Source organism: Paralichthys olivaceus, chromosome 6, assembly GCF_024713975.1.
Source record: "Paralichthys olivaceus isolate ysfri-2021 chromosome 6, ASM2471397v2, whole genome shotgun sequence".
Lineage (NCBI taxonomy): Eukaryota > Metazoa > Chordata > Actinopteri > Pleuronectiformes > Paralichthyidae > Paralichthys > Paralichthys olivaceus.
In genome coordinates, this window is record NC_091098.1 from 16218035 (window position 1) to 16245673 (window position 27639).

The 27639-nt window shown below is 39.9% G+C and overlaps 1 protein-coding gene across 1 annotated transcript in view; it reads right to left on the reverse strand.

The window, feature by feature from the left end:
* Positions 1-27639, reverse strand: part of LOC109635179 (chemokine-like protein TAFA-2) — a 74919-nt gene that overhangs the window by 9590 nt on the left and 37690 nt on the right. Inside the window, exon 3 of the mRNA XM_020096171.2 lies at positions 620-769. Coding sequence (XP_019951730.1) covers positions 620-769 — 150 coding nt within the window. The remainder of the gene's footprint in view (positions 1-619; positions 770-27639) is intronic.

Below are 27639 nucleotides of genomic sequence, written 5' to 3' on the forward strand. Positions count from 1 at the left end.
CAGTGTGTATCTGTCCGCCTCAGACAATGTGAATGCAAAGTCTGTGGTTCAATGCACAGATGACAGAGCAATAAAGTTAGAACAATATGTTACACTGCACTACTGTGTGAATCAAAGCCAATCTGAAACAATCAAATTCTGCCATGACCAAGTATTTTTACCTTTTAATTAAACAATTGTTACTATAATACATTCATTACTTCCTCAATTTTAAGACTAACCACTGATCAGATACCCCCACATGGGCAGTGATGTACTGGATACTTCTTTAGCATGTTCATCCTCATGATTTTAGTATTTTCAATTACATTGTGTGGTCCCACCTCCCTGTAAATAAAGATTAAGAGCCAGGGCAGGTTGGAAGCAGCATTAAGAGTTAACTCGATCCTTAATCATCTTGCCCTAGTGTCGCCTGCTTTATTCAGCACATGTGGCCTACATACACCAGTACAGAGGTGTGTGGTACCGTCGTCTGATGATTTATGTTGCAGCTGCACATTCTGCCTGAATTAACACTGCGCTCTTCTAATTCACGGAAAACAACTGATCATTGTAAGAACATTAAAAACTCCACACACTGTGGTTCTGTGTGTGGGACTGTGATGACAGTGATACATACCATCAACACAGGAGGGCATGGCCCGAGTGGTGCCGGCGACCTGTCCAGGGAAACAGGAACATTTGACAGTCTGAGATCTCTCCTCAATCTTGTTCTTGTTGCAGCAGCGATGGGCAGCGATCACCTCACACGTCCCTGCCTTCACATGCACTGTGAAAGAGAGAGACACACACAGTTTAATACACCAGCCAGACAATGGCTAGACTCTTTGTACACTTTGCTTTAATTTGTAATCAAACATGTAATCTAATTAATTTCAAACATCGGTAACAGATAGACAGACATGTTGTTATTAGATAAGCCATCTCTCTAAACTTCTTAATCACTACCCTCATTATTAGTGATTCAGATGGCTGTGCTGTGCTAATTGACAGATGTTTACAACGTTGAGAAAATAATCAGATTTAGAGTGAGGATGTGCTCTACCTGTGCCAGAGCCAGAGCCAGAAAAATCAGCACACACTCATAGATCAGGTTGATGCAGCTAATCAGGTTGCTGTCAAAAGGCTGGGGCAAAAATACCACCCCTCAAAGAAAAAAGGTCAGTATGAGCATGATGTCACATAAATCATGAGGCAAAATCAGGATTTTACCAGATTTCTGGATTTTCTAGACTTGTTACGAAAGATACCAGCATCAGAAATGCCGTCCATGTCGCTTGGCATTTTGGGCATCAGCGAGTATGCAAATATATACGGATACGATACCTCACTTGATGTTTGCCAATCTAAAACATCACAACAGCCTTTTGCTTTAATTTTTACAGTGTTAAAGAAGAAGTAGAAGTAATATCAGATAGTGTACAGTAGATAGACCGATCTCAATATTTAATTTCATATATTCCTAGATTTATCTATTTCTGTTCTTTTGAGTTCCGACTGTCACACTAGGTAGTTCTATGGCGTTCATTCTCTGTATGTATTTGTATATCAGTTTAACCTGAGCCAGGTCATACAACAATATAACAAATCACCTCCATACACATTTATTTGCATACAGCTGTTAAAGTACATATATAAGTTGTTTCTCTTCTTTAAAAGCACTGGTATCACATCAGTACTCAGTATTAGCCGATACACAAAGTCCAGGTATCAGAATCTGTAATGAGAAGGTAAAAACCAGTACTTTTATAAACAGAACTGTCAAATTAAGCATTTTTATGCTTTATTTATACTTTGATATATGCAAAGAAAACTATTCACCGATGTAAAAATACAAATTTGATTGGTTTGGTTCACAAATATGAAGAATCAAGAAGTCTCACTTTTTACTGAACTGCTGAACCACAGCTACTCCCAGTTACAAGTCTCTTAGCTTTTCTGTTAGACACAAATTGTCATTTGAAAAAGAGAGTGTGAGAATGTTTGTATTAAAATATATTCTAACCTGATTGTATATAAACAATTAAAAGTGAGAGTTGGCTGCAGTGCTAATGAACGACAGATTCAGGAGGCTACTTCACTTCTTTAGCTACCAATTTGTGTGTGCCTCTTTACACACAGACTTCAAGCAAACAGCCTTGTGGTTAATTATCAAGTCCACCCCGAGCACAGAAGTCCCCTGAGTCAGCTGAGAGGGAACAAAGAAATCACTGTACTTTTGAAGATTTGTGATGTCAACACACGGCCCCTTCATTCAAGCCTTTTATCAAATACATGAAAATGTCAAGGACAAACAATAAGCCCGTCAGGATCATAGTGTGCAAGGATACAGTGTGTGTGAGCGTGTGTAAGCCTATGTTTGACAACGCACATGTACATTATAGAATGTGTATTTGTTGATGTATGTTTGTGAGCGTTAACATGCGTACACAGTATGTTTAGGTTTGTCAAAGCCAAAGTCTAATCTGTGTGTTTTGGCTTTTCACGCAGTTGTTGGAAGTTACTGTCATTTCCATTACAAAAGAATCCCCCCACAATACAACAAAGGGTGCACACTGCATGGCAATGAAAGTAAAGCAGCAAACAATGAATTGGCTCTGCCTAAAGAGTATTTAAAAGTGAGAAAAGCTGGATTGAAAGCCCGGTTTGAATATGTTAAGGAGGCTAACAGAGATTTGAAAAGTTCTTGAGTTCCTCCATTAATGAGAAAAAGACAAAGCAGCAATCCAGCAAAACCCAGTCCAATTAATATCTCAGTGAAAAGCCCATTGTAATTTCTGATCCACTGTGTATCTGTCCCTCATCGTACTTTTATATCCTCTGATTTAAGTTTTCTTCCTCTGTTAGCAGTGACGCCAAATAATGTTGACTGACTGATCTGTCCAATGTCTATCCATCAACCCAACGCAAGAAGACTCTGGTCAGATTGGCACAACATTTTGTGGGGATTGATTTAGTGTCACAATCAGGCACAGAATTCTAAAAATCTAAATGTAATTTTATTGTTACCAGCGAATGAAGACACAAGAACAGACTTCCCAGTTTGGCCACTCCAGGGTTTACCTTTGGGACCAGCCTCCGGTCCGAAGGTGAGGCATACACACTTCTGTATTTACTGGATGCAATGCTGTGAAATTAGTTGTGGATATTAATAGTCTCCAGAGGAAAAACCTTACTGACTGCAAGGACTCGCTTGATCTTTTCTCTATTGACACACTCAAGACACATTGATATCATTCCCCAAAGAGTCTGAGTCCGTTGCTACGTGACCTTTGCCCAAGCACCATGTGTGCGACGAATGATCAACTTGGTACATAAAACAAATTAAGGTTCAGTTTGCCATGAAATTTTTTCTGTTTGTTCAAAAATGTAATTAAATTATGCAACTCTAAATTATATGGGGCCACTGGGATTTCAGACTCAGAAGCAGTTGCTCACTTTGCCCGGTTGACAACCCAGCTTTTGCAACAGCATAAGAAAAGTTAATGTGGTTTATCCTCTGAGGAGGATGAAAAAACAAAGTAGAATATTAACTATTACAGGTCTATATCCTCTATATTGTGTCCTTGTGGTGATGACAGACCTTGTGAGGGATTTACTTTAAGGGTCCGATGTTTAAATTTTTATTCTGCACATTTGTTGTCTGTTTAATTACATTGCTTGATTCTTTTGTGTTTTAAGTAAAACTCAGAAAAGTTCGGGCATGGAAGTATCAATTATGCTGTAGATGTATAGTAAGGCTTCAACCAACATTTTTTTCATTATTAATTATTCTTACAGTTATTGTTTAAAAAATCTATTGATTGTTTTGTGTATGGAATGTCAGAGAATATAAAAATGGCCATTAGTATTCCCTGAAACGACTAAAATGTGAAAAGTCTCTGACCACCAAATGTGCCCCTATACGCCAACATTGTATTTAACTTTATATAGGACACTTGCTGTGAACGTTCCTTTTCTCCAAGGAAAAAGTCGAACATTTGGTAAGAATAGAGTCTTAAGTCAGCATTTCCGTATTCTATATCGTTAACCGTGGATGTTTGGACCACGATTCCGGTTCGAGAATTGTTACAGCTCTAAATTGAAGCATAGAAGTTTGTGTGAAGTGATGGGCACATCGTGTGAAACAGATGCATTTCTTCTTCATGGGTAAAGGCAGCATAAATGAGCCTTTAAAGGTTTTGTGCTCTCTTGAAACTATCAAAGGATAGTGTCTGGTGTGAGTGGTCAGATAAAGCTGCACGTTGACTAAATAGTAAAAGAGACAATTCATTAAATGTTTATAAAGTGACAAAGGGCCTTCATTAGCAGAACTTGTGTCATCGGTCAAAATGCAAATCGTCGCCTCTAGAGCTTTACTTTTGTTTGATGATAATAGGTCATCTCTTGTTTGCCCTCTCTCCCTCTTAGCACCTTCTTAATTGACTAGCTTTCTTTTAAAATTAGCCTGACAACCCTGTTGGCAGATCCACAGCTCAGGAAAATCAACAAACACAGCACCTAATCCCAACCCCCACTGACATACACACACCCCCTGGCCCATTTTAGGCCCAGCACCTGCAGTAGTAATTGACTCAGCATTAGTAACAGCGGCAGTGCACTGAGCTGAGTGGGAGCAGAGGAGTAATGAGGAGGCAGGGGTGAGATTTTTACTGGAGGAATGTAAAACTTCATTAAGGCTTGATAACACATATTGATGTTAATAGGGGGCTGTAAATTTCCTCTGTCTGCGCCACATGGTAAGATAAATATGAGCTGGAGCCATATGACAGGATGGTTGAGTGATTATTTGGATATGGACATGTCTGCAGCAGACTGTCTTGCTTTATTTTACGCAGACTCTAATTTGCAGCTGAATTGTTGCCTGTTGAAGCTTGTGCTCTGACAAGTTAATTTGACAACTTTTAAACCACTGCTGCTGCCAGCTGGCACTAATGGTTTTAATATCACTGACTCTGTACCGTAGTTGCTCAGACAGCAAAAATGAAGACATGGAAAACTGAGCTCAGAGGCACCGCTGACCAAATTTGCGGGATTATCATAATTTTTTTGATTGCTGCTATTCATGGTTTTTACAAAATGTGGTAGTCATGACTGCCTGGGGGCTTGGATGTGGTTATAACTGGTTGAGTGGTCAATTGAATTGTTAATATCTCTAGGGGAGATCTCGAAATTAAAGGCGTTGTCGGACAGGGAGAAACATATAGAGGCAACCTCCTCTACATCCAACGGGAAAGGAGTCAACTGCCTTCTGTTTTTGGGTTGTTTGCTCATCTGTGTTTACCCTCTAATTTTGGTGTAAAAGAGGTAATTTCCAGCTGGGACTGGGTCCAGCCTCCCACAACCCTTGAAGGATAAGTAGTTTAGGATTAATGGAAGAAACTGGCTGTATATAAAATCTGTATGCTCATACTGTGAAACTGTTTGATATTTATACCTTCATATATTTTTTTTCAACTCTTTGCATTTTTTAACAGAACAAGAGTGTTTGTGTTGAATGTGTTGGATATTTTCTGAATATACCTTTGTGATATTTGTTGCTGCAAATCTTCAGACAAAATGAAAAGCTCCTGGAGAGAGCTCATCTTTTCAAACTGTAATTTTCTGCCATGGTTTAACATCACACCTGCAGGATGTTGGAGAGTGTCTTCACATCAGGAGTGATTGAAGTTAAAACACAAGCAAAGATAGGAATGTTTCCTATCTGCAGAGGAAGTGGAAGAAGCTGATGTGTTACTGGCATCACTCGATAGTATGTGTGTGTATAAACATATATATATATATATATATATGTCTGAACCAAATACACATCAGGAGCCTTTAACACAAACAGATAAGTGAGTTGTCCAGCTGTTGTTTTGGTAACATGAAGCATGGCTCACTGTAAACAGGGGTAGATCACTAAAGTAACCATAGTAAATCACTATATTCTGCTCCAGTGAAGGTTACATGAACGTGACATGGGTAAATCAGTTGGCAATAAAATGACATAATAAAGAGCAATATCTAATTGTATAAATCAGTTGAGTTGTTTTGCTGTTAAGGGCTTTTCACTCAGGCCAATAAACTCTGATAAATACGCCCCCGAATCAAGCATTATTCTCACCACACAATATAAACAGAAGGACACTCTCAAATGTACACTAATTTACTTTTTTGCTATGTAGGCATTTGTGTACGCTGTGCTATGATAAAAAGCGATGTTACAACCTTTGCAGCTATAAAATCTTTGCCTCATGGTTTGTGTTTTAGTGTGTGTGAAGAATAAAACACAAAGCTTCATTTTAATAAAAGTACTCATTTTAAATTTCATCACCAGCACTACCTTCCTTGCGATGTCTTTTCTGCATTTCATCCATCCATCCATTTCTACTCCTTCCTTCATCTTGCTGTTTCTCCTCCTCTCTCATCTTCTTCATCTATCTCGTGTCGTCCTAGCACTATTTCATAAATGACCTCTCCTTTCTCAATCTCTCTCAGCCACTCCAGTGCATCATTTCTCTTCTGCTCGCTCTTGCTCTTAGCTCTGCACAGCAAACTCAGCAGGGTAGCAGACCATTATCCTCAATCACAGGCTCTAAATCAGACAGTTTTTACACTATCTATTATGTGTTCTTCCTCTCTCACCTCGTCGATGTGTCTCTACCCCCGCCCATCTCTCTCCATAGCACGAGGACTTGTTACCCCTGCTTCTCTTAACACAGCAGTGGCTGTTAACCCCATTTATTAAGGATGATGTACTTAGTGACAGACTAGCAGAGGGACAGATTGCCCCAAATCAGAACAACCATGAGCTGTGTGTGTGTGTGTGTGTGCGTGTGTGTGTGGGTGTGTGTGTGTGTGTGTGTGTGTGTGTGTGTGTGTTGTTTTGCCGATGCACATGCAATGCTGAGATAGCTTTCTTGGTCCCAGCGGGGTACTTCTTTCAAATGTCATTCCTACCATTTGGGATCTCTCTCGCTCTCTCTCTGACAGACACACGCACACACACACACACACACACACACACACATACATACATACACACACACTGTATATGGACCTTGGCTCTGTATGTCTTTATATGTTTGTTGCTATCTGTAATGTTTATCATTAACAATATTATATTAATATATTAAGCCATACATCCATCAGCCAAGGACGTTATATTGCTCTCCTGTCCATTTGTTTGTTACTCAAATAGATTTCCATGAAACTTGGTGAAAGGATGGACAAGGGCCTTGACGATACAAGATTTAAGATTTGTGGGGGAGGTTGTGGTGTGTGAGGTGTGTGTGTGTATTGATCACAGTCCTTGATGTATGTGAATGTTGGTCATGGTCCTTGGTGTGTGTGGTATGTGCAGTCCGCAGTCACTGAAAGTGTGACAGTCTTTGATGTGTTTGGGCGGGGGTGGCGTGCGATGGAGGTCACAGCTCTGGGATGAAAACTGTTCCTCAGTCTGTTGCTGGAGGATCTTAATGTGAATAAACAGGTAGTGTGTGGTCCCTGAAAATACTGCTGCGTAGATTGTGTCCAGGGTTGGGAGCTCCATACCAATAATGCGCTGGGCCGTGCCACGTGCAGGTCTCTACGCTCGGTGCTGTGCAGCCAGAGCAGTTGGTGAGGATGTTCTCCATCGTGCTCCTGTAGAAGTCGACCCTTCTGAAGGGGCAGATCCAGGAATTTTTCACTTTAAATATCGCAACATTTTTATTAATAGATTCATGGATCTTGATGAATCAGACATATTAAGGGGACTGATATTTATGAATATGTACAATTTGGTGCTGATTCTCATTAAAATCTGGATCTGGGGGATTTAAATGTGGTTTCATAAGAGGACTGTTCAACCTTTGCAGAGGAATGAGCTCTTCTGAGTGGCAGTATGTCACTATTCTCTGCCCGGTGGGAAGCATTTCCAGGGGAGTTTTACTCTTTTCTATCCATTTACTACAATAACCACAACCGACGGTAGCCCCCAGTTAGACACTATGTCCACCAGTGCATAGAAAACAGCCCAAAACTAAGGAATCACACATTTACATTTTACTCTTTAATTGATCTTAACCTATAGATTTATGATCTTATATATAAAAGACTCACACCAGGATATTGCTCTTCTATTCGGGCAGTTAGCCACGTGGAGCCATGGACAGATGCTATTGTGAATGCGTGTCAACACTTTAGGAAGCTGGATAATTGTTTTAGTCATGTGTCTTGTGTTAGCTGCTTTCATCAGGATGAATGAGCCTCCATGCTTGGAGTCGTTATCATTTGATATTGTCCCTGAGTTATGCTGAGCCAATAATGCAGCCTGCACCTAAAATTACTGCGATGGAAGCAAACGCAGCTGTTGTGGCAGCGACAGCGTAGACGATGAATGGACTCGTGGCACAGTGTGTTGACTGTTTACAAACAGTGCAGTTCAAGTCGGCTCTTCTTATACATAAAAAAACACAAACAGTCACTGTCTATGCACTTTCAATGCCAAGAGACTGTGTTGGCAGTGCAGCATCAGGAGCTGACAATCCCTCGTCAGGTCTGATGATTGTGCTGCCATGATCTATGAATGGAGATACAAGCGAGATGCACTTTTGTTTGTTTTTGTAGGTGCTGGTTACCCACAATGCTCTGATTGAAAGAAAAGCTGTATTCATCCTTAATAATTATTTTCCTGGCATTATTAGATTGTCTTTTAAAAAAGATTTTAACTGTTGGATAATTAAAAAGACACAATATATGTACATTATTTGATTGGGTTAATTTCTGAACACTGAGTCAATCTGTTGCACATATATAGGCACTATATTATTACATATTTGCTATGTACAAATATTTATTTCCCCAAGGCCTATAGTGTTCTCTTTACAAAGAGCATATACTGAAATGGAAAATTATTTCAGCATGTCTGCCAAGTTAATGAGATTACAACGTACAGTATGTTTCTCTGTGCATATGTGTGTGCCCATCAGTACATTCACGTCCATGCATTTTTGTTAATAATTAGATTACATTGGCCTCTGAGATGGCGCCATTCGTTACGATTCGTAAACACAGGGCAAATTAAAATTCTGCGTAAGCATCTGCCAAGAAAATTAGCATGGAGAGGAAGGGGAGGCTCACACACCCGAGTGCTATACCGTTTTTTTTTTCCCCTCAGCCCTGTTTTTCTATTTTCCACCATGTCTGAAAGCTTTCTGCACGCCGACAACTTCTTCTCATCGACTCTTCATAATGATCATTATCACTGGAAGGTAAATGACAACTGCAGGAGGAATTAATGGACTCATTGTAGTGCTGCATGTTTGCTGTGTTTCCGTGCTCATGTATGTGTTGATGTGTTTCCCTTCTCACACATGAACGTCCTTCTCCAATTTTTATATCCAGTGAGAGCAGTTTTGTTTATAAAGAGAAAAAGAAGGCGGAGAAGATGAAACTGCTCAGCTTGTGTGGATCAGATCTGAGTAATAATCTCAAGTTTTGGAAGATATACATCTCATTATGCTTTTTGTGTGATCTTCTAATTGAAACAATATTTTATGCAAAGTAGACTTCAGTAAATGTTTTACGCCAAATCCTAAAACCTCTGAGGCTATAATAGGGAGAGCAGTGTTGACATCAAAATAAATGAATGTCCATAGAAAGACTTAAAACAATTGCATTATTGACCAAAATTATTCTATATCATCTCCAACTAAATGATCACAAATAAAACTAGTATTTCAAAGACTAACAACTGGAGTCACTGGATACTGTGAAATCAAAATTAAAATAGCAGAAACAAAAGTGCAGACTGCAGCCGCTCTACACAGCGTTCACGCACAGTCTTGCCCTATCACGCACCCTCCCTCAGCTCAGTGTCCCTGAGTGACTGAAAGAGTGAGTGACCACAATTGGAAAGTGTTTCCCTGCAGCGGCAGTTCCTGTTCCAGATGTGACATAAATAAAGATTGAAAAAGAGAGGAGGAAACATTGGGAACTGGCTCATCACAATTTAGATTTGAAAGGGAAAAACAAAAAACCGTGGGTGTCCACACAGAGGGGATCATCTCTGTCAGAAAATGTGCCTTGCCAAAAACAAAAACAAAAAAAAAATCACCCGACACATTTAGATGCACTTAGTCAGGCTGCACCAGAAACAAAAATCAGCCTCCACCTCATCAAATACTCATAACACTTGACTGCATTCACTCCCCCTTCCAGTTCTGTTGTGCAACTGGCTTCCTTCCAACTTAACAAAGTGACACTTAATCAATAGTCGATAAGGATGTGACGAGACGCCTGATGAACCACTCCATCTGTAACAGCCTCCTGCCACCACCACTAACTAACCAGTAACCACCCATCAACCCAGCTCTGTACTAATCATCCTCACTGATAAGACACCAGCTCCTCACAGTTCCCCATCACTGGCAGCGCACACAAAGGGAATGATCCCCCCCGCTCCAGCTCCACCGCCCCCGTCCTGCGACATCATATGAGATATTAGCTCATGCGACAGAGTGGGCCTGCTGACACATGGCATGTCCTGACATATTAGTAACCCTACCACTGCGGTCGCTCCCACCCCACTGCAGACGATTTGTACTAATTTGTGCTGCAGGCGTGATATTAGCGCGGTGAATTGGGTATAAATTGTTAATATGCTCAGATGTATTAACAAAGCATTACCAGTCAACCATTAACCCGTGGCAGCGTGTGCATGAGGCCCTCGTGTTTTAAACCCGTGTTAAGCGTTGAGTGGAGGTGACTTTCTGCAAGCCCTTGGGGGGGGGGTGATGTCCACGTCTCCTATCTCCTCTGCGTTTCTGTCTCCTTCGTTCGCTCCCTCCTTCCCCTCCATCCCCCTCTCTTTCTGCCCAGTACACGGGGGCTTTTGCATCTTCTTTCCCAATCTGCAGCGGTTTCTAATGTCCATTGTTGTGCTCAGAGCCATGCCAGCCTCTTTTCATATGTGGTGTCCGTCTCTTTCTTCCTCCGTCTCTGTTTCTCCTTCGCCATGTCACTCTGGCAAACCAGTGTAGAGAAAGAAACACAATGATTGCGTTCAGTCCAAACACCTCCACCCCTCCCACCCCATGTTTTTGCTTTGTCAGTCAGCAAACTGAGAGGAGAGATCTATAGCACAGCGGCCATGTTGATGAGGATTTCATTCTGTCGGAATTCTCTCCCTGTCAGAGGAATAAGGACGGACTCTCGTAAACGTCAAGCTCTGCGTATTTCACTTGAACAGGTTGCCATGTGTTTGTGCGTGCCTCTGTGTGAGTTATGGTTGTTGTGTATGTCACTGTGTTGTTGAGGTGTCGTTTCGCAGATCTAGATAAATGGTGTGCTATCACCCTGTTTGCTCTCTGTGAAAGACTGGACAGTCCCATATGTTTCACCACACAAGACCAGTTAGCTCACAGCTCACAACTCACAGCTGCTGTCATCTGCAAACCATGTATGGATGATGTTGACAATGCTCAAAGCTTGTCTGGAGCATGTTTATTTAAATTTTTCCCTTCGTTTTTGTTGTTTTGTTGTTTGTTGAGTTAATAAATTGGTGTGCCACTGAGACAGTCGATTATTTTATTGTTGATAAGCATCGGCACAAAGGATGAAGATACACTAGAGAGGATTATAAACGGCCAAAAGAAAAAATGTCATTGAAAATACACATTTCATTGTAACGCACCAATATACAGACACATTGCACTGGTGGACACATGCATGTCGGCCTACAGATGAATATGATAAATGATGAATGATGAAATGAGCTGCCTCAGTTTCCTGAACACAGCGAGTGTGTCGGATCTCTTAAAGGCCTCCATGTCATAACTGTGACATTTCAAACCAAAATAAACTCACTCCAACCGTATAATTGTGATCAATGGATTCAGTGGCTCAGCTGAAATACATTTGCATGCAATTTTTATATTCAGCTGGTGAACTTTCAATGGAAACTCTCATATGAGCTGTGCTGCACCAAACTACTTTATTTCACCCTGCTCTGATGGAAAACCTGCAATATAACCTTTCTAATTTGTTAACATTTTAGCAATGTTAGCAAAACTAACCATGTGTAAGCGATTGCACAGGAACACACAGTCACTTCAGAATTTTGGAACCTGTTGAACGGTGATGCATGAATGGTTTTTGCACTTCTCAGGTGGGATTGGAAACCTTCCCCTGGCAGATGAGTTTTTCAGGGGATAATTTAGAAAAACAGGGACAGAATCTGAAGCTGCGATAAAGAGGTTTGATAAAGATCTACAAGTCCTTGGAACTGTGTCTGATGACAGATTGAGATTTAGCGAAACGCAGATGTGATTCTGAAAAAGGCTCAGCAGCATCTGTACAACACTGTATGTGAAATACAGCTTTTTAGAGTAGTACACTTACAGTAGATTCATTTAGCTGACGCTTTTATCTAAAGCGACTTACGATAAGTACTTTCAACAATGAGGGTACAAACCCAAACCAGCAAGAAACATTTGAGTACATTAGCTTCAAAAAGGCCAAACTACATGTGCAACATATAAGTGCAACTTGACATAGATCATCTTCTTAGCCAAGGTGTAGTCAGAAGAGATGTGTTTTTAGCCTGCGGCAGAAGACGTGTAGACTCTCTGTTGTCCTGTCAATGGGGAGCTCGTTCCACCATTTAGGAGCCAGGAGAGCAAACAGTCCTGATTTCACTGAGTGGCTAGGTGTCCCTCGCAGTGAGGGAACAATAAGCGGATTGGCTGATGCAGAGCGGAGTGGACGGGCTGGGGTGTAAGGTTTAAACATGCAGCAGCAAGTGTCTTGAAGCAGATAACAATGTTTTGTTTCTCTTTTACTGGAGGTAAGATCTCCATTTAATTGGTGGTTTTTCCTTTTGTTTGTAAAAGGCAAACGTCAAAGGCTAAAACACAAAGTCCCTACAGCCTAATACTGAACAAATCCTTTAAAAGACAGACATTAATAATGACCCCACAGATGTCCTTTATGAATACTTAAAACTCATGTCATCAGGAATCCATAGCACAAGCATGTAAAACGAATAAAAGTAAATCTGCTTCTACTCCAGAAGCCATTAGACTTGTGAACACCCACAGTACTAGAATCAGTGAGTTTATCTTGTGTATAAACTGATTTATGTTCTATTTGAACACAATATGTGCGTTTGTGGTGTTGGCCACCATGTAATTGCCACTATTATAAATTCTTGTATGTTTCATCTATTTCTCATTGTGGGTTTTTTCTGTGTTTACTTAATTGTCACTGTGCACTTATTTTGAAAACTCACTTTCCCCTCAAATTGCTCCTTGAGGGACAAATCAAGTATTTTAAATGAAGACCAGCAGACTACCCACAACCCACTGTTAAACCAATTGTCCCTATTGTACTACTGTGCTGTTGTTTTTTCTTAACACTGAGGAATTAATTATGGATTACTCATCAAAAACCCAGAGCCTGTTTTAATATGTTGTCCTTTTCTGGTGTTTAGAAGTTGCAAACTACTTTTTCTCTCACACATTGTAATCTGCAGAATAACAATAACTCCAGAACATATTGAACCAGCACCTTCACAACCCTTAAACCCTGGTATTGAATCAGCAGGTCCCTGCCAATTTAGGCCTTCAGTGTTTACACAGTCTTGTATATATTGAGGACATTCGATGACACTGGCATTAGTTAATGAAACTTAATTTCACACCTGAAAGTCTGAAACAAGGCTCATGTCTTTGTTACATTGCTTCATTTGATCTGATTTGTTTTTTGATTCACTGACACTGAATTTTTAATGGGTGTGTGTCTGATGTCTGTGTGAAGTCTGCAAGCTATCCTGCAAGCCCCTTCTTTTTCTTCTTCTATTGAAGTCCGAAACGATTTTTTTATCCAAACTGAGATCACTTCTTTTAGTAAAATAAAATGTTAGTCTGTTGGTGCGGACTGTTGTTTTGGTTTGGACCATATTTTGGCTAAACTAAAAAGTCCAATGGTGCAGATTAAAAATAGTCTAAGATTTAATTATTTTACTTTCTGACCGTAGAAACAAAAACTGTTTACCCTAAATGATGTTGTAACATAATTACACAAGGTATTATCTGATAGAAACTATGTTGATGGTTAATACATATAGTTCAAACACCTTCAATGGCCACTGAACATTGACGGGTGATCTGATTAGCTCTGTGATTGGTGCACTAAGCTCATCTCTTTTTAAAGCCTCTCTTCCATTGTGTCAGCACTTTCTCTCTAACTGCATTCATCAGGACAGAGCATTACATCTTTCCACTCCTCTCCTCTCTTGCCGCTCTTGGTCTCTCATCCCATCCTTCACTACCGAATGAAAGGGAAACCCTGGTGTGTCTGAAACTGGCTGGTAGCTGAGCCAGAGGTGGAAAGATGAGAAGAGAGGGGGGGGTAGATGAAGGCTGTAAGAGAAGAGAGGAGGAGGGGGAGGAGGAGAATAGGCGCAGCCCGTTCTGACTGTAAATGGTGTGAAAGAAGTGGAGAGTTTGTTTTGGAGGGATGATTAATCTCTGTCAGGGCTCTGTGGGAAGGAAACTGAAGAACCACCATAGTTGAGCTATTAGTACACAGCAGGATAAACCTAAGCTCTGAGTCTGTCTGCTGCGACTTTTGCAATCCCACTGAAAACAGTGTGTCTGAAGAGCCACTTGCTCCTATATTTGCTTGTTTTAAACCCACTGACAGTTCACATTTCACAGCTAGCCTTGTTAAATTGATGTTAAGGGGTCAGAGTCAATGAAGCAAAAATGTGTCCCTCAAAAATCAACTGTTCACTAATATATTTTTTGTTTTGTCCATCAATGTTGGATCATGTGTCATGTATCTGCCATCATAACCATTGAGACTGTCCTCTGGTAAAAGAAAAGAGAAAAAAAAACGTATGTGCTGCAGTTCATTACCACCCGTTCATTTAGGCGACCTGTTTGTTTCAGAGAGATGATTAATCTCTGCTAGAACTCTGTGGGAAGGAAACCACCATAGTTGAGCTATTAGCAGACAGCATGATAAACCTAAGCTCTGAGTCTGTCTGCTGCGACTTTTAAAATCACACTGTCTGAAGAGCCATTTGCTCAGTGCCATTAGTCTTGTCAGTTTATTTCAGAATTTGACGTTTCACCGCTAGCCTGGTTACATTAACATATGATTTTTATTTAGGTGTCAATTTAAAAAAAAAAGACTGTTCACCTGGTTTTGTCCTTCAGTGTTTATGTTGTAATCAATGTCCAAAAGCATTTAACTTTCATCACGATGGCTCCTCTAAATTTGTGAGTGTCCTCTCATAAAAGATTGACCAACAAGACACAGGGATTTCCCACGTTTCCTGTGTCCATGTTAACCATACTTTAATAATTGCAACCATGATAACAAATATTATTTAATCCTAATAACAAAGTACTTTCCTTTAATCCAAATTTTAGGAATCTTTTCCTAAAACTAACCAAGCAGTTTTTTGTGCTTAACTAAACCATGACCTTTTCATAAGTCTGCACCAGTACCAGTATAATTGTTACTAGGACAACCGAGGTCTGGTAACAATTGGGGCGCTATGTCAGGAGAGATTCATTATCTGTTTGCTTTGGCCATGACAGAGCAGCTCCTCCTCCTAAAGGCTTTTTAACAGAAGACATTTCAACCCGTCACAGAAGGAGAAGAGCAAGTGTAAAAAATTAAATGTATTACTGAGTGATTGAATAGAACAGAGACGTTGTTTATGGTGTAAGGAACTACTGCACCTTCTCTACTGTAACAATGTCTGATTTAACAAATCCTCTTCACATCACATTCAAATGGAGCTCATGAAGTGGGGGGTTGTGAACAGGTTTTGCTGCTAGGGGACAACAAAATGGACTGCTACCTGAAAGTTAAGCCAAATCGTCTGGATCGCTGGGTTCAGTGGCTATAGGTCATAAACCCTGCATCCTCCATGTTGGTGGATGGGACATGGACAAAATCAGAAAGTCAATGATGTCCACATCAATACATGTTTTTCACAAGATGACATCTGTCATTTGAGTTTATTATTTAATAAAAACATCATGAAATGTTATGATTGACAGCTGAGTCTGTTCTCTAATACTGTGGAGAGTCTAGCAGAGATGGCAGCACTCACATCCTGGAGTTTTTGGCTTCATTTCTTGATAGTAAGCATCATCTATCTCCATATATAGTTTATGAATCAGACCTTTGTAAGGACTGTGTATGCATGATTAAACTGCTTTCAATTGACATCTCCTTCACTTTTTCACTGAGCTTGTTGCACCTGTGAAGGCAGAACAAATTACATCTTTATCATTCTTGTTAGAGTCTGGAGGTCTAATTAGCCAGGCTACTTGAAAACACCAGTGTGGGTGTATGGGACATTTAAAGGCCACAGTGGGATGATTTTGTAATTGCAGCACAGCACTGCCCTGCACCAGAACTCGTATCCACAAACTAACACCCATGTGAGTGCAGCCTTCTAAAGAGGCAGGACGTTTCCCAAATGACTTTCCTTTTTACATATCCCTCCGGCTCACATGCACAGTCATACATTTTTGGATTTTTGTTAAAGTAAAGCACACCTAAGTTGTTGCAGCAAAGCAATATTTGCTTCAGGCGGCATGTATTATTCACTTCAGACCCACCACGGGAGATATTAAAGAAGCCTGTGGCAGTTTCATTTTGAGATCAAAAATACAAAAAACACTTATTTATCTGATGCACATTTTACAGGTTCTTCAGTTTTCTTAGCAACAGACTTTCAATAAGGTACAGTACACTCTGCTAACACTGCTTCAGGAGCTTCAGGGAAAAGCTCTAAGCAATGTTTCCAGACTGTGTGGTCTGTTTTGCACCTGACCACATTTTACTTTACACATACAAGTAAGTCAATGTTGAGGAACCTCAAGAACACATATGTGGTATCTCTAATTTAAATTCCACAAGAACAACTAGATTAAATATTGAAGAGGGAACTGTTTCTTCTTAATTATTTAGGAGGCATTTTCTGATTAATTAGGCTACATTGTTACTTGGCATGTCCTCGTAAATACATTTTTGTAGAAAGTTTGCAAACACCTCAACTTGAGCCCAGAGTCAAGGAGAAAGTCACTTTGTGCTTTGATATTTTAGTTCAGTACTTTTTTAGGTAACGATGGAGATGCAAATTCATAGAGAGAGAGAGGCTTTTAGTAAATCAGGTGAGACATGATGAGATGGAGACCAAATGTCATGATCACTTTGGTAGGAATGCAGATATGAATTATTGTCATCTTCCTGGATGATGCATAATACACAGTCTTACAGCCAATGGCATCTATGGTGTCATGGCCACTGAATCTCAATGCATTTCTGTCTTTCTTTCTTCAGTACAAAAATACTGATTAATAAATGTATAAAAATACACACGTACACAAACACCATGCAGAAAATATCAAAGTCCACAAGGACGCCTTGTTATTTCTGGGGACATCTCCCTTGTAGATAAAAAATGGGAGAATTTCTATTAATCTGAACCAAAATAAACACTCAGTGAGGGATTGAGTGATTTGTGCTTTAATGCAGCCCACAGAGTATTTACAGTGGTGTTCTGCTAGGATTAGTTGTGTGAGAGGATTAGTGAAGCTGCATTACTGCTGTTTTATTTAACTCACAACAGCAAAAGACTAAAAATAAAGCCTCTTAACCACATTTAGGCAACATGAGAGGCCAGGCTGGACAGTTAGACAAACATAATGTTTGTATCCTGTTTATTTTTTTAAGACCTGCATTAGAAAGAGATGTGCATAAACACTGATGCACACATTTAACAACCACACACTCAATTTTCTGTACTTAATCTATAATCTAGTAATCTGCTGAAAGTTGCCCTCTGCAGCATATGCTTCACATGGAGACATATTAGTTAAGGCGATGATGTTGGTGAGAGTGCAGCATACGCAGATACTGGCAGGATCAACAGAGTGGGAAACTCACCGTGAGAGGAGAGGATAAATGCAAAGACTGAGACAGAGAGAGAGACAGAGAGAGAGAGATTTGCAGAGGCAGCACATTGCCTCTCTCTCCCTCTCTGTCTGTCTCTCTCTCTCTCTTCAATACTCTTTCCTTGCATCAGCATTGATCACAGTACATCAGTAAAGTAAGAGCATCCCATCCATCAGTGCATGGCTCTGGAGCTGCCGTTACGAATACTAAAGCTGCTTTCCACAGTGTGCACACACACACACACAGAAGCTCAGCCATATGCATACTGTTTACTTTATCAACAATAGTATGGAACCGACCACAATAGAGGCACAATTAATCCACCAAATTATGCCAGGGATTGTTCACAATGCTTCACCAAGTAACAAAAAAAGTCCTTGTCATATTTTTCATGTCAATTTTACATTGAGTTGTGTATTAAGTCCTCTTTTAGTCCAAGTTTTGCTTCAACTCTTGTTTAATTTTTCACTGTAACATATTTTTTGGGAAAGTATTCAAACAACAACTGGTTTGTTCATGATTAATCTTTTCTGTGTAACAAATTGCTCCCATTTTGGTGGCTCTATTGTAATCGTGATGGTGGCACAACCCTGTAAATGTTCAAGAATAAGCGCAGCCAGTGTTGGCTGACAACCAAGTCATTTATTACCTCAGCCAAGGAAGTTATGCTTTTGTATTTCTGGATTAGTTAGTTTGTTTCTTGGTTACTCAAAACCAAATGAGAAAAAACCAGGACCGATATCTACGAATGTGTAAAGTGTGTTGAAAATCGAAATAAAAATCCAGTGAATGATATATATAGTTAAAGTGGTTTCATAAGGGGAATGTTGGGCCTTAGCAGAGGTATGCACTCTACTAAGTGCCAGTCTACTTTTTTAATACACCCACAAAAAGAAGTTACAAGCCCATGATTTAGCAGTTAAACTCAAATGAAAGAAAGTCAGTTGAGGTGGGGAACACCAGAGTTAAAATGTGTTTTGATCAGATTGGCATCAGATAGAACCTGACCACATGGATGTACAGACAGTAAACACACAAAGCAGTGCTCTCCTCAGTCATCATGTTACTCAAGACACAAGTATATCATGAACACGACCAAGCAAATATAGAAACACAGCTTCACAGATGGCTACCGTCTTCTATTCCTTCCATCTATTTTGTTGTTGACTGTGATTTTGGAGCAGCAAAATTCTAGAGGAGAATGTGACATGAGCTGGACAGAGTGATCGGATCTTAATTAGACACTTAATGATGGTTTTAAATATAATCAGGTTCAAATCATATCTAAATCTAACCTGGATAGAAAACATATTTCAATACAAGGTGTAAATGGAGTCGAAGGGCTGTGCATGATGCCAAATCCAGAATCAAACAAATCGAAATCCACTAGTTCTACCAAATGCCCAATAGGTTACTACTGCGGCAAAAATAGCACACTGCCTAATTCCACAGCTCTGATTACAGCCACCACTGGCAATTTCATAAAGCAGCTTCTATCAGCTTGAGCAATCGGACAGTCAGGCTTGTAATTGGTGGCTGGAACAAGTGAAGGAGGGACCAGCTGAAGATTGGGAACACTAGGCTAAAACACAGGCGCAAGATCAGGGGCGTTGACAAGGGAGGAGTAAATATGATGTTGATCAGCGTTAACTGACAAAGGATAAGACTGCACCACAATGAAACAACAAAACATCCTATAAAAGGCTGTCAACAAAGACCGCCACAGGTGGTCCATTATCTCTGCATGAACCTAATGGAGACATGACTGAGGGGCTGCTCCTAATGGATTGTTTTGGGAAACAACAGCGCAAACATGTACGGCCACAGTTTTTTAGCGCACACATATGCTGGTAACAACACATGTGAAGCTCCTTGGATATGTATGCTGCATTCATTATTCACATCGCTTCAAGTATGCCTGCTCTACTGGGAAAACTCTGGAAAGAGGCTATTCTACTTCAGACCCAGCCAAGAGAAGTCGGCAACACTTGGGAACTATAGGCATGTAACTAAAACAGCTGTAGGTAATGAGGGTGGTGGCTGGGTTTTGAAACACAATATCAAAGCATTAATCTAATCCCTGGTAAACATTGCAGAGACAACAGAAGCTTGGGATGTCTGAAATATCATAACGGTTCAAAAGGTAAATTTGTTTCCTTTCCAAACATCTGGTCATTTGCAGAGTCTCCAGAGACTGTAAATCATGAACAGTGTACATGGAGAATGAGAGGGGAGGGGAAACAGGGGCAAACGGGCCCCGAGGAGGAAGAGCAAATCGCTTTGATGTGCTCTGAGCTTGACTGTTAGAAATTAGAGAGTAACATTCAGGGAGTCGTGTTTTTCACTGTTAATTCTTAACTATGCAAATAAGAATATAGCTCTGCTAATAGTCTTTGTAAAGTGCTCCCCCCCCAACCCTAACCCAAAAGCTAAGACCTCACAATATGTCTCCTGCAACTACAGAAGGCAAACATACTGTACATTTACAGCCAAGCTTTGTGTTGTGTATTCAGTTCACTAAACCGGGAAAATGAAAACTCAGTAGTTAGGAGATAAAATATCACAGTTAAGGTGAAATATGCCAGAAATTTCAATGCATTGTAACAAACAAGGTGGTGCACAAGTTAATTTTGCTTTAACCTATCATTATAAATAAATGTTGATTGTACAATTTAATAGCTGAGGACTTTGGAGTAGTTTGTTTCACGTTGTGTGTTTTCAGACATAAACTCGAATATTGGGTCTAGACGATTTCCAGAGTTTGCCTCTAACACATGAAGAAGTCACGGGAGACAGGTCTGATGTGACAACAGGAACATTTCAATTCAGTTCAATTCTATTTTATTTGTCGTATACTCAATCATAATATACATTATCTCAAGTCGCTTTATGTAGTAAGGTTGAGACCTTAAAAATTTTAACTGCAGCACACTCATGTTCACCCTGAACAAAAGGGGACACAGAGGGCCATGAAAGAGACAGAGGGGATCAAAAAAAATTGTAGAACACTTGTGTACACATTGTGTTTTTTTTTGAGAGCATGTGATTAACCAACAACCTTCAAGTCCTAAAGTAAACTTCTTGACTCTAATGAAAGAACATGGTACGCATTGGTTATACATATTTCAGCTCATCTCTCCTCACTTGTCTTGAGCTTACTTGAAAGGGCGATTCCTATCTGAGGACGACTTTCATGTAAAATAAGGCCAAAAGAATTGCAGACACAGAATTGGAAATTCAAATGCATGTATCTGTAAGACTGTTCCTATGAATACTAAAGGCGAATATTGTACAAACACATAAGAACAAAACTACTGCGCCACCCACCAGGCAAATACCTCTGGAGGACAAATTGGAAATTGAATCATAAACTATAAAGAGCCAAGGTTGAGTTCAGCTGCAGAAGAAAAGAAAAAACGAGATGGAGGTGGAGAGGAGAAAAGAAAGAACGGCTACATTAAATAAAAGTTCACTCTTTCTCTTCTGCCCCTGCAGAAATTCACGCTGTGCTACCTGATTGAAATTTCCTGGTTTAATAGCTGTGAAATAAAGTAAAACTTGGGAAGAGGAAAAAAGAGAGAATATGAAACAAAGGGCAAAGGAGAGGAATAGAGTGGTCGCAGAACACCGAAGGAGAGAGACCATCAGATACATGGCTATAATTGAAATTATATTACTTTATGACTTATAAAAACTGCAGTCAAGTCTAATTAATCATTAATATTTTAATAACATCTCCCTGTAGCTCTCGCGCCATAATGTTAATCCACACTTCATCTGCTACCATCACAGTTGCATATAGTGGCTTAACCAAAGGCAGAGAGTCGATAGGGGCTTTGGTTTTGCTTAAGAAACCATAGAGATGTTCCAGGCTGGGTCAATGCTGGGTTGGCTGGTGAGCTAACAGGTAACGATTAGCACTAATGAATGCAATGAGAGGGCCCCAATGAGGTAATCTCGCTGTGCAGCCAGAGGAAACTCTCCATTTTCACCAATTAGTACAACCACATAATCAGTGACCATAGCACCCAGACTCATACTGTAGATGTTTTTTTTTCTTTTTCTTTCTCTTTACCTTGGGAGTTCAACTCTTTATGTGGGTGTATCGTGCTCCTTCTCTCCTCAGGCTTCTCATATCTGTACACTTGAGGAAAATTGAAGGATCAAAATGTTTGTCAATAAAATGCTGTGGTTGAAGGTTTCTCTGAGGAATTCTTCCTGTTTGTGTGGTTGTACTGAAATAGCCGTTGCGTGAGACCTTCGAAGTGCAGGTCATCACAACAAAGTATTGTTTAACAACAAATGAATTTTTCTCTATAGTTAGTGTTGTAGCTCGAGAGATGGCAGTGTTGGCTTTTCTTGACTTTGGTTCAGACTGAACTTAACACCCACCTTGCCTTAGACCACGATCCAGACCAATGCACCAAAATTGAGTCTGTGGGGTGTATTATGATATATTTAGATGAAGAGGATGTTTATTTTGCCAAATGCCATAATGATATCACAGTGGCAATGATTTAAAAAGTGGACTGCTTCATTTCTTTTCTCCACTAAAACAGAAGGAGTACCTTTTTTCAATTCCCCTAACGAGTGTAAAATAGCGAACACAATAGCTGAATTAACAACAACCTGACATCAGACTCATGCCCATCTACAAACCATCGGTTGACAAAGCCCAAATATAGAGATGACGACATGGTGTATGTAAATCATACATAAGCCTTTAGTGCCCTTCCTTTATGTAAATGTAAAACCAAAACAAACCAGGTCGAATGTGAAGAATGTCCTTAGAAGTATGCATATGTATATATGTTTGTTTGGAATTATGGATGTAGAGACATTCGTGGCCCTCAGAGGATGAATTCTACAGACATTGATGATCCAACATAGCTTCACCATGAAGGCTGACACATTTGTTGAATTGTCACAACTATTGTATTACTTATTCAAACTGTAATTGTAATCCCATTAATAGTTTATTATTGTGTACAACAATCGTATCATCAGCATCTAATCACCACCTCACAGCTGCTATGGTATCAATAACAATTATGACCATATTTGTCAGATACCTGATCAGAGAATGCCTAAAGTACAAATTAAAATTGATTGCTGTAACACATTCACTCACTTGCCAGTTTATTGGGTGCACCTAGATAACACTAGAAATACAGACAGGCTTCAACAGGCCTGTGATAAATTATCTGTTTATGAAAATGACAGTTTTTAATTGAAACTGTTTGATAGACGTATTTATTTATTTTAATGGTTCAATGTTGGCGGCTTTAGTTTAGTCTGTTCCATGAAGACATAGTAGACACACCTCTACCTTTTGATCATGAGCCCATCTCATGCACAGCACATGGCTGGTCCTTAAAGGTTATATATACATGAGATTCACTGGCATTAGGTGTCACACAAGATTATCCTGTGATAGACTACAAAAGGCCAGAGTACATGTTGCCAGTTAACAAATACACTCCTGGCAGCTTAATAACTGAATACATCATGGTTAAAACATGTGCATTACCAAGGACACGCTGATTGGGAAGGTGAATATATGCAAATGTGGTTCTTTGGATTTTGTCAACAGCACCAATTGAAGTAGAGCGAGGGAGAGAAAAGAGGAAGAGACAGCCATGATGAACAAAACAGATAGATCACAATTAACAGATATCTTGGGCGCTTTAAGGCAATTGGGCAAAGGCCATCTTCTGTGGAGACCAGTATCACAATTTTTTTTTTATTTCTAATCGGACAATGAGCAAACGTGCATATGTTTTGACCTGCTGGAGTTGATACTTTTTGTGTCATGATTTTCCACAGTCCATACCACGGCATATCTGTGGTGTTGTGAATTACTGTGTAGAGAGCTTCTCTAAACCATGGTGGAGTGCTGTGGTTTTCATAACTGGCCTTTTAATATGGTCATTTCTAATTTATTGCTCAGCTTAATGGTTTTGAAATGTAACATAATGTTGCCTTGATATCACCTCATTTTTAATGTGAAAATGTGAAACACAATTAAAGCAATGAATGATATATTAAATGGACAAATCTTGCAGCACCTCAGGGCACCTCGGGGCAGAAGTCTTCACGGGTCCACTTTGTATAAATTATATGAATTTGTCTTTGAAGCATATAAATTAATCATTTTAGTTTCTATGACTTAAATCTATTATTTTTAATTTCATCTTGTTGCTCTTTTACACAGTATCTGCTTGTTAACTGATCAAACTAACTGTTAGTTCATTATGCTGCTGGCATTGTTTACATTCCCTCTAGTCTGGTCGCCTGCACTTAGGATCAGGTTTAATTATCGTCTAGTCTTTTTGGATCTAGCTGTTGTTGGGTCCCCTCGGATCAGGTCTCTCCTTTTTGAAGGTAAATGTAATCATCTGGTGTTGTAGTGAGTTGGTCCATTTGCTGCAACACATCCTAAATGCATAGTGAAATAAGACTTTTTCTTATAGTTCTTGTTCTCTATGTCTCATGTCACTTTTTTTCAATATTGTGAAAAGATATTATGAAAGACTGTGGTTACTATTAATAAAAAGTAACATTCATTTCATGTTAATTCCAGTCTCCTGGAGGTAAATCAGACGAGCTAGCCCAGCCTCCACACCCTTACTTTCTGCTTCCATAAAGGGCACCCTGCTTGTCTGCATTAACAATGAACTTTGGCATTCAACGTAAAACATGAGGCGTGATATGAACATATATTGATCTCTCCATAATGAATGACTAAATGATGATAAATTGTAATCTTGGTTGTAATGAATAGTAATTTGCTAATTTCAGTAATTTGGTGTCTCGTTCTCTCACACACACATGAACGTTTACACCCTCTCTCCATCTCCTGACCTGTCAATTAAAAGTGTTAGGGAAAGCTGGTTTGTTTCTCAGCATGAAAACTTTCACATTTGTAATTTTCAGCTTGAATTTTTCACAAGCCATATGGAGCCATGTTGTAACCAAGCATGGAGTGCAGCTTTACTGTGGAGCAGCCTCTAAGGAGGGCAGACAGCCTGTCTCCGCACATCACATTAGAGAGCCTCTTTGAGTGTGCATGCATGTAAGTGTGTGTGCATGTGTTTGTGTGTTTGTGTGTGTTCTGCCTGCATTTACTGCAGGCCTGTCTGCGTGCCTGAACATGTCCCTCTGAGCTTGTGTGAGAGCAGTTTAGCACATGCATCTCAGCATCCATATATGTCTTTGTCTTACTTCTTCAGACCCCTTCTCGGCAGACAGAACGCCATTCAGAGCAAGTTAAGTTCTTAGTGGCTTCTAATCAGTGGCGATGTATGGAGATTGCAGCGTATGGACTGAGAATCAATGACTCGACAGTGTGTGGTGAAGTGATCAGCATAATCGCTGTTCCGCTTTACTTCAAAATCCAAGCCAAGCGCTTTCTCCAAGACCATTGGTAAAGCCGCTGAGACAATTCACCAAGGGCGAGACTTTGCCTACAAATAAGATCTCTTCATTGCAGGAGATCTGCAGTCCACTAAGAGTGTTAGAGCTCGTTGGTCGGGGGTTTAAAGCCCGTAAATTTCTCACAGTTCTGCTGTGATGTTTATAGTAAAGCATGTGAATAAAAGAAAAAGACAGGAAGATGGATGATTTAACAGATGCTTTTTTCTCTTCTAGACGGTGAGCAGGAGCTAGACACACACATACACACACACACACATGCTGAGATTTCTTTTGCCACTTCGTAGCCATCTTGACTATTCTCCTCACCACAGCTGTCTTGTCAGCACATGCTGGTGGCAACACACACACACACACACACACACACACACACACACACACACACACACATTAGTCCTAGGCGCTAGGGTGAATTATTAAATCTCTTCTTTTTTTTCAAGCCTTGGGATGGGTCACAATTTTAATAATTTTTTTCCCCTGCAAGATACAGGAGAACTGTATCGAGTTTCAGGCATCTTATCTTTTAATGATTTCTTGGTCATTTAAGAAAGTTTTGTGGTGGCAAGTCATTGCCACATGCTTCTACTAAGTTTAGTGTTAGTTAGTTTCAGCGCAGACAGAGCCCACCATCTCAAAAATCATTTATTTGCTCCTGCTGTGTGTTTTTCAGAAATTGACCTCATGCTTATAGCAGCAGACAGCTGGCTGGCTGAAGTAGAGTCTGCACACTGATCAGTCAACTCCCATAGCTTCACCTCATGTAACAAGAGATAACACCTGGTCAGCAAACACAAACTGATCTGAGCTCAGTTTGTGTTTTCAGTCTGTTTCTGTCATAGATGCTATGAAATTAACTCCATGATGACCAGAGCCAGAAGCCAGGGCTCATAACATCCCATAAACAGCACATGTCCATATAATATAACTGTGCATGTCTTCGTGTTTACAGCTGCAACAGCTTTATAAAATAAAATAAAAGTTTTTATGCACATTTTTATAAATTCATGTTCATGATGTAGAAATATCACATGTTGTGCAAAAAACACACAAATACTCATTATCTTTGGTATAACCTCATCTACATGCTACAGAAAAGTTTTACTCAGAACTGAATGTCTTATGTCCCTCCACCCATTATAATCAATTGTTCTTTAATTGCCTGTGTGTTTGTCCGTCTGTTTGTGTGTATGTGTGTGTGTGTGTGTTAGTACATGCATATGTGTGTGTCTGAGTGAAAGCCTCAACCTTGAAGTGACCTAAGGGATTGTATTCAGTAATTATCTGATTACTTGTCTGTTTTTTCCCACTCAGACAACTTGCAACTGGATAACGCTGTAACTCCCTGATTACAACTTAGTCTACAATCAATGACCCATTAACAGCATCATGCAGTTGCTACACATGTCCACACACACACACACACACACACACACACACACACACACACACACACACACACGTGCATACCCGCATACTCTTGTACACCTATCTTTGAGGGGACTCTTCATTAACAATTCCATTATTTCCTCGTGACTTACTCAAACCCCTAAACAATGGAACCAACCTCTCTCTCACAGGTTTCCATGTGTTTTCCCCTGTTAATAAGGTTTTTGGGTAGTTTTTTCTTACTCTTGTTGAGGGTTAAGGACAGAGGATGTCGCACTTTGTGCAGCCCTAAGAGACAAATTGTGATTTGTGACTATGGGCTAGACAAATAAAATTTGATTGAATTGATCGATTGAGTTTTGGTTTCACATTGCAATTTAGGGAGAGAACTAAAGACTTGTATGATATACGTATGTCTTGTCATCACCAACTGAGCTGCATCTGCCTATACTTGACACAGATTGGTTTGTAGACAGGTGTACGTCTGATGTTGGTGTGTTTTCAAATACCCTAATTTATCAAATTAAATACATATATATAAAAAAGTAGGGTTCATCCTATATATCATCAGAGGTGAAAATTACAAGCATTGCTGCGAGCCACGTCTTTGTCTTGTTGAATTGTTTAATGTTTTCTCAACTTCCTGCAAATGGTCTTCATGTCGAAGCTATTAAAATAAGTGTTTTCACATTGCTAACAATCCAAACCATAGTTTGTCAGATCCAAGCTATGACCACCTCTCTAGGTTGAGCAAAGTTTTGGTCTGTTGGTCTGGACAGAGGCATATTTTACACCTGTTATTTTGGTTCGTACTAAACTGAAAAGTCCAAAGGTCCGGACCAAACAAGGTAGGTGTATCAGAGCCCTTTC